This window comes from Papaver somniferum, unplaced genomic scaffold (genome assembly GCF_003573695.1).
Source record: "Papaver somniferum cultivar HN1 unplaced genomic scaffold, ASM357369v1 unplaced-scaffold_3, whole genome shotgun sequence".
In the NCBI taxonomy this organism is placed as follows: Eukaryota; Viridiplantae; Streptophyta; class Magnoliopsida; order Ranunculales; family Papaveraceae; genus Papaver; species Papaver somniferum.
Genome location: NW_020641039.1, coordinates 2,334,920 through 2,343,341, shown reverse-complemented (window position 1 = coordinate 2,343,341; position 8,422 = coordinate 2,334,920). Strand labels below are relative to the sequence as shown.

The 8,422-nt window shown below is 35.8% G+C and overlaps 1 protein-coding gene across 1 annotated transcript; it reads right to left on the bottom strand.

Annotated features, from left to right (window-relative positions):
- Positions 1 to 4,776: 4,776 nt before the first annotated feature.
- On the bottom strand, positions 4,777 to 5,430 carry LOC113341580. Its single transcript, XM_026586403.1, has one exon. It carries the CDS (start codon positions 5,428 to 5,430, stop codon positions 4,777 to 4,779), a length of 654 nt encoding a protein of 217 aa, XP_026442188.1.
- Positions 5,431 to 8,422: the final 2,992 nt, after the last annotated feature.

Below are 8,422 nucleotides of genomic sequence, written 5' to 3'. Positions count from 1 at the left end.
TGAAGTGTTTAAGAAGTGGAAAGCTTTGGTTGAAACAGAAACTGGTCTGAAGTTGAAGTGTCTAAGGTCAGACAACGGTGGTGACTATGACAAAACAGAATTCTTACAGTTATGTGCTACAAATGGAATTAGTTTGGAGAGGACAGATCCAAGGACACCACAGGAGAATGGAGTAGCATAACGTATGAATTGGACGTTGAATGCACGTGCAAGGTGCATGAGGTTGCAGTGTGGTTTGCTCGAGACCTTCTGGGCACATGCAACAGAGACGGTTGTTTATCTAATTAACATGACACCTAGTAGTCCATTAGATATGAAGATATCAGAGAAGGTTTGGACTGGCAAAAAGGTAAATCTTTCCTATTTAAAAGTTTTTGGTTGTGTTGGTTATGTTCATCTTAGTCCCGGTGAGAGGTCTAAGATAGGTTCTCAAGCAAAGAAGTGTATATTCCTTGGTTATGGAATTGACGCTTTTGGGTATAAACTTTGGGACTATGAGGGTCACAAAGTTATTAGAAGTAGAGATGTCACTTTTAATGAGAATGAGCTGTACAAGGACAGGAATACAACACAAGTTGAAGATGTCAGGTCAAGCAACGTCGATAAGGAGTTGTATATCGATATTGATGATGTTTCTGGAAGAAGTGTGGAACAAGAAGAGCATGATGTTGCTGATGGCATAAAAGTACAAGTTGAAGAGACTTCTACTGCAGTGGGAGTTATTCCTATAGTTTCACAAGAAGTACAAATATCGTCAAGAACTCCTAAACCAAACCCAAGGTATGCTTTGAATTATCTATTACTTACGGATGGAGGCGAACCTGAAGATATTAAGGAAGCACTAGCGGCTGATGATTCAGGCAAGTGGAAACTTTTTATGGAGGATGAGATAAATTCACTTGATGAGAATGGCACTTGGGTGTTAGTAAAATTACCAAGAGGTAAGAAGGTGTTGCATAACAAGTGGGTTTATCGGATGAAATCTGAAGCAAATGGAGAAATTCGCTACAAGGCGAGGTTGGTTGTGAAAAGTTTTCAGCAAAAACCTGGTGTTGATTACAACGAGATATTTTCTCCAATTGTGAAGATGACTACTATTCGAGTAGTGTTAAGTCTAGTGGCTTCTGAAGATCTCTACCTTGAACAGTTGGATGTAAAGACAACTTTTCTTCATGGTAACCTAGATGAAGAAATTTACATGAAGCAGCCAGAAGGATTCATAGTAAAAGGCAAGGAAGAGATGGTGTGCAAGCTAAAGAAGAGTTTGTATGGTTTAAAACAAGCCCCGAGACAGTGGTACAAGAAGTTTGATAACTTCATGCATAGAAGTGGTTACTCACGGTGTAATGCAGATCATTGTTGTTACTTCAAAAGGAATGGTTCTGACTACATCATATTACTACTGTATGTGGATGATATGTTGGTTGCCAGAACATCTCTACAAGAAGTTGAGAATTTGAAGAAACAATTAGCAAGTGAGTTTGATATGAAAGATCTTGGTGAAGCAAAGCAGATTCTTGGTATGAGGATCATAAGAGACAGAGTTAAGGGTGTACTTATGCTTAGTCAGGCTGAATATATTGAACGAGTGTCGATAAGATTCAATATGGAGAATGCTAAACCAGTTAGTTCTCCACTTGGAAGTCAAATTTGTCTTTCAAGTATGCAGTGTGCGAAGACAGATGAAAAAAAGGAGTACATGTCTAACGTACCATATTCTTCGGATATTGGGAGTCTAATGTATGTTATGGTGTGCACGAGACCGGATAATGCACATGCAGTGGGAGTAGTGAGTAGATATGCAAGCAACCAAGGAAAACAACATTGGGAAGCTGTGAAGTGGATTCTCAGGTATTTGAGAGGTAACACAAACGTACCATTGTGCTATGGAAAAGGTGGTTCAATTTTGAGGGGTTATGTGGATGCAGACTTCGCAGGTGATGTAGATAAAAGGTGAAGTACGACCAGTTATGTTTATACTATGGGGTCAGCTGCAGTGAGTTGGAACTCAAGGTTACAGAAGTTGGTGACATTGTCTACTACGGAAGTGGAGTACGTAGCGGTGACGGAAGCGAGCAAGGAGATGATTTGGTTACAAGGATTATTAGCTGAGTTGGGCAAGGAACAAGGAGATAATGTTTTGTTTAGCGACAGTCAAAGTGCTATACATTTAGCCAAGAACTCAGTCTATCATGCTAGGACGAAGCATATAGATATTCGTTATCATTTCATTCGGGATCTCTTAGAATAAGGAGAGTTGAAGCTCGAGAAGATTCTTGGTTCGAAGAATCCAGCGGATATGTTTACCAAGGGAGTTACATCAGACAAGCTAAATCTCTGCAAGGCTTTAGGTGGTCTCTCAGAATGAGGATCTGGGAGGGGAGCCGCACTAACAAGGAAGATGTTTTAGCTCCGTCAATCCAAAGTTGAAGAATGGAAGACAATCAATAAGTCTCCAAAGTGGGAGATTGTTAGTTATTGAAGACTAATTAATTATTTCCTAAAGTTAGCCGTGGTTATTTAGGGAAGGGATTTCCTAAACCGGTTAGAATTCTTGGTGGACAAGTTTGTAACCTATATAAATAGGTAATTAGGCCTTGTAGAATTAAATTGTGTAGAAAACGATTAAGAGATCGGTGAGAGATTTCTTATATAGCTTTTAGGGCTAAAGCTAGGGTTTCGTTGTGATAGCATATTGGTGAGGAACAAGAGACAAGGTTATCGTCTCGGGTAATTGTTGCGCTGTAACCAAGGGTTTGTTGGATTCACACGACGTTGTAATCGTTTTTTCTTCATAGTGGATTTGAGTTGGTGCGGCTCAAAGTGGACGTAGACAATATATACAAGTTGTATGTATTGGTCGAACCACTATAAATCTTGTGTCTTGTGAGTTGATTTATCTTTCTCGTATTATTATGATTGCTTGTGCTTGGTTTACTTATTATTCATCATAATATCTCAGGATCCGTTATTCGTGGTTGTCACTGATTATTCCCCAAGAAAATCCCGACAGGTATTATTTGTCTTGGCAAAATGTAAATTTGTTCCATTATTTCTTGGTCAATCATTCGGGGATAATTTGGAACGAAGTCTTTATAAGTATAACTCGTTATAGAGATATGAACTTGGTAGTTGGTACACAGATCAACCACTTCAGCGGGTCAGTTGTGGTTACCCCGACGATGAAGGCCACTTGGTGCCCTGCATCCACTTGGCGATAAAAGAGAAAACTATAATGGGTTTTCAGGATTTGGACTTAGTTTATTTTTATAAGGCTTTGGACTAGCTATTTTTGCAAAGAAAAGGAAGTACTTTGAGTACAAAAGCTAGAGTTTATGCTAAAAATTGGAGTATATGCCAAAATCTAGCTTCTTTGTTTTTGCTTAGAACTTTAACACAACATGTTAGAATACTTTAGGATTCATGGCAGATCACTTTGATTAGTAGGATGTGTATTAATTTTATACTAAGTTGAGCAAATTTATTGGGAGTTCTTTTGAATTATAATCCAACAAGGTCTAAAAAGTAAAGATCCTTTATTTGGTGGATATGATGGGAAACCAGTTGCCTTAAGTCATGACACACATTGCATTCCGGAAATCAGGTGAGCTAAAGGTACGTGCAATTGATTCCTTAAGTACTTGGATTTATTTAAGAATGTATAATGCTATTCGTTTAGAACAATTAAGTTTTGTTTTGTGTGATTCTCAATAGTTTTTGTGAGGTTTTTAATAGTACTCGAGATGGAAACTTAATAGACTTGTCTCTTTTCCTGAGTTTGTTTTTTTTCTCTTTGTTTTTAGATCATTTGCTTTTCTATTGGATAAGATGTCTATGCTTGGCAAGCCTATCCGATTAGCATACAAATTAAGTAATTAATGACTTTAATTTGTTGAGACAACTAATCATACAAATTTAGTGCATTTGTAGGTTGTCCCTAGGTGGAAAAAAAATTTAGGGTCATCTTTATTTCATCTAATAGTACTACTATCCACCTTCTTCCTACGTCTTTTTCACCTATTTTTCGGCCAAACGTAATTTGTGAATCCATGTTAGACAACTTCAAATGGTTCATGAAAATAAATTTGTTTTCAGTCTCATGGTAAGAAAAGAAAATAAAAATGTTTTGGTCAAATTTAGTCTAAGGGGTAATTGCTCCGGTCACAGATAGTTGAAACCCACGATAAACTAAGGAGATCACTTATACTGAAGGTGTGACAATATATAGTGTAGCAATAGATAGATTTTCTTGTAATGAGATAAAACGGTCAACCGTCAATTTGGGATTGTAGTATTACTAATATAAAATTTACCTGCTGGAGAATTAGTAGTAATTCCTAGTTTCCTGCACATTAGGAATTTGTTTCCTGCACATAGGAATTGTAGTATTACTAATATAAAATTTACATGAAGGCACCATTTATGTTAATGGAATCATGAAAGACGTTAATCCATTTTGTATTAATTTGAACCATGTGATGCACCATTAAGATAGGTTTGAGTTGAGGTGTTGGTAAAGATGGCACGTCCTTAACTATAAACAGTTTTTTGGTTAAATAACTCTTGGACTTAACTATAAACGTGAAATTCCAAATACACATACATGCATACTCGAGTACTCTTACCTTTATGGAAAGATATAATCTTAATACAATTATTTGGTATTTACATCACTGCGGACGAAATGGATTTACTTGTGAAACTAATATTGTATTGGTATTTTACTATTTGATTTACATAATTAATAATCCTAAAACATGGTATTCTTAATGGACTTCAATTACATGAAACATACATGTTGTATGCATATGATTCTTCCAAGGCAGTCTTATTTTTCTGCGACCTCAGTTGAGCATAAAATCTTTCAATAAACTCTTCAGCATCTTCATCTACGTGAGACTCAATTTCATCGAAAACATTATCTCTTAACGGAAACGGAGAATCAGTCACTCGCAATTGTCTAACCATTGGACTACGCCCAAATCCTAACCCAGGTAAATAAGGTGAAGGCATTGTGGAGCTACCGTTTTCCGTCATTACTTGGTTATTCAACATTTCAAATAGTTTCTGCACGGCATTAACTGAGGTCATATCCTCTTCTGAAAATGAAAAGTTACCACGGTGTTGTTTCTTGTGCTTACTGCTGCCTGTGTTGCTCATGTGTGAAGCTGGGCTATTACTACAACTGAATTCGTAGTGTCTGGGAATTTTGGAAGAGGAAACTTGAGAAGAATGGTTGGGATGATGGAACAGAATTAAGTTTGATATAAGTTTACTTGCGATTTTTCCACGTTTAGACATGATGTTGTGAAGATGAAGCATGAGTGATTTGTTGTTTTTGGATATTCCTTTCTTTATCATGAAAAATGCAACTCTAACTATGCTCCATAGTCGCTTTGCTACTATTCTTGTGCTCGGTTTTGCATCCATACTGTAATCTGTTGTTCTGATCTTAGCTGATATTGAAAGAGTGATATTTATGAATATTGGATTCGTTCTTGTGATGAGAAGGGAATGGAAATTGGAAATGGAGTATTTATAGGGGATGGAAACTGAAAAGTGATGAGACAAAATACTATTTGGTGGACTTATCAGTGCTCAATCATGTACTATTGGCAGAGTGTAGTGTGCTTCTTCCTTTATACACCAATTATTATGAAACATTATAAAGTGGAGTTTAGTTCAACATAATGTTTAATAATTGGTTTTGTTGGCAAATGTTCAGATAAAAATGTCTTGTTGAAAGGCTAAATAACACGTCAAATTCGGAAGTGTACATCTACTTAATAATATTTGATGTCATAGTTAGCTCCCCAAGTATTTCAAAATTTGTCAACATCTTGATTTCAAAAATTAAAAACTATTGAGCTCATGGTAATGTTTCCTTTCATTTTCGAAACCAAAGTTCTCCCATGCCATGCATAATTTTCTCTGTGATGGTAAATGATGATGTAAAGGAAGCTTTATTTTCACTACCCATCCCTCTTTAAATCTTAATGCATAAGTTAAGTGTTTTGAGTTTGTTTGCTACACGAAAGCTAGACCAAATCTTCATCTATCTACTTTCTATGGAAATAAGTGTGTGACTGTATCCTTTATTAGCTTCAAAGCCTTCAATCATTTAGTTCAGTGCTCCACTTTTTATTTGTTCATTATCTCTAATGAAAATATCAAAAAATAAATATATAATATCAATATATCAAAAAATAAATAAAATACAAAAACGGATATACGTAAATCTCTAATGAGAATATGAAAAATAAATATATAATATCGAAAAAAAAAATATATAATACAGAAATGGATATACGTAAAGAGGTTTTACATATTAGAAAGAAAACTGACTGATTAAGGAACTCAGACAGACTTGACCATGTCCAAGTTTTCAAAAGTGTTGTTTCAAGCTTCCTTTGACTAGTTTGGATGATTTTCTTAGGACAAAGTTTGGCAAAGACATGCCACTATTATAAAGTACTTGACAAAAGAAAAGCAGAATCTAATTAAGCTTAATCTCTAACTAAAAAACATCTCCATATATTTACTTCGATCGGTTTTGTCATGTCCTAATGGCAAATTTATGAGTGAAGGCAGCTGACTCCATACCAGGCCCTTGGAAACACCGCAAGAAAGTCTAGCTATTACTACACCATATATTGCCACACCATTAATATTATAGCCGTTGCAAAAGCAAATTTCTAGTCACAATACTTTTCAGCTGCAGCTAAAAGCTATAATTAACTGGTGCAAAATGAAACTTTTGCCACACAACTGCAGCAAAAATATGAAAAGAGTGTGGCAAAAAGGTATAATCTCTTGCTGCAGCAATAAAGATTGGGTGCAGCAATAGACTTCTTGCTACATAGGTTATCGCGACATTAGTATGGGTTTATGCCATAACCATTGGGTGCTGCAATATATTAAGTTTCTTGTACTGAAAGACAATCCGATGGTCAAAATACTCCGGTAGATTATTCTTTCAGTGCTTTTAGACACTGCCAAGTTAAACATTTCTACGACCGCATATTCTGAAAATGAGAATAAATGTTTTTTTTCTAAAAATATTGGGTCTCATGCGAAAATCATATGAAACTTAACATAAAACTCCTTAGATGAGCATCTTATGTGAAAAGGCGATTTTGGGAGAGTCTAACTGGGGACTGGTTAAGAATTGTTGTTTTCATTAAACTTGGTTGATAACTCATTTAAGGCTCCTAGGAAATAACATGTGCCTTTGGTTCCGGCACAACTAGGTTCACCGATTGATTTTTATTTTTCAGTCCCAAAAAAACTACCCTGTACCAGAAGTATTATGGGTCTTCTAAGATGGTTAACTACGTTGTCCATAATGAGATAAAATGGACAAATTTCAGAGACCAAATTTGGGAAATTAACTCAAATATGCTCCAAGAGCTAAAAATAAAATCATCCTACTACCCCAAATTATTTTCAGGACCAAAAATTTGTCTCGTTACCAGTAGTAATCCGACCCATAATTTAGATGTTGTCATTATGACACAAAGTCTGGCTAGTGACCAAAAATGTGATGTAACCTAGATATAATGTTGTAACCCTGATTTTACCATGCGAGCGACCTTAAATTTGCTTCTTTGTGGCCCAGAATTTGCAATGTGTCCTAGCTCTGGCAATATATGGTACCGGTTACCAGTTTCGCAAGGTACATGAGAAATACAACAGCTAACAAAAACCCGATACATATGAGACACCCAAGAAATTCAGTGCATCAAAACAAAACAAGAAACCAAAGAAATACAGCACCAAGGTACGCCTAAGCACCCCAAAACATTTGGCACATTTAGAAGTCTTTCTTACGTATAAATTCTCAAACATTTTAGAACTTGCAAGTGTTCAGTCACCGGTAAAAATCGATTTTTGAGTCTTCCGTAGTGTGCAACTCATGATTTCCCCAATGTCAAGTCTCAATTTGTAATGAAGTGCATAATATGCTTTGATGATTTATGTCATTTTCAAGTACTATAGCCTTCCCTTCAAGTACTATGTCTTCAAGTTGGCTTCTAGAGTAGAACCATGTGAAGTTCACAGATAGTAAGGCAAACAATTGATGTTTATAAAAATAAAAATGTAATGAAACAGAGCATACAAGAAGAAAGGGCAGAGAGTTTTCCTGCGCTGCTCAAGAAAAGGTTCACCAATTTTATTTCAAACGTTTATAATGATATATGTAATTGGATGCTTGTTCAATACAAAACAACTACACAATACAACATGAACCAGTATGTCTTGCTTTAGGTGAAACAAGCAACACAAACGGTTCAATGTTATAATGATGTGTTGTTTCTTGTTTAATATTGAATTCAGGGTTCAACTACATTTATCATTAAATTTACAACTTCCGGAGATAAAATTGGTGAACCTTCTTGGAGTAACGCAAAGAAAAACAAGA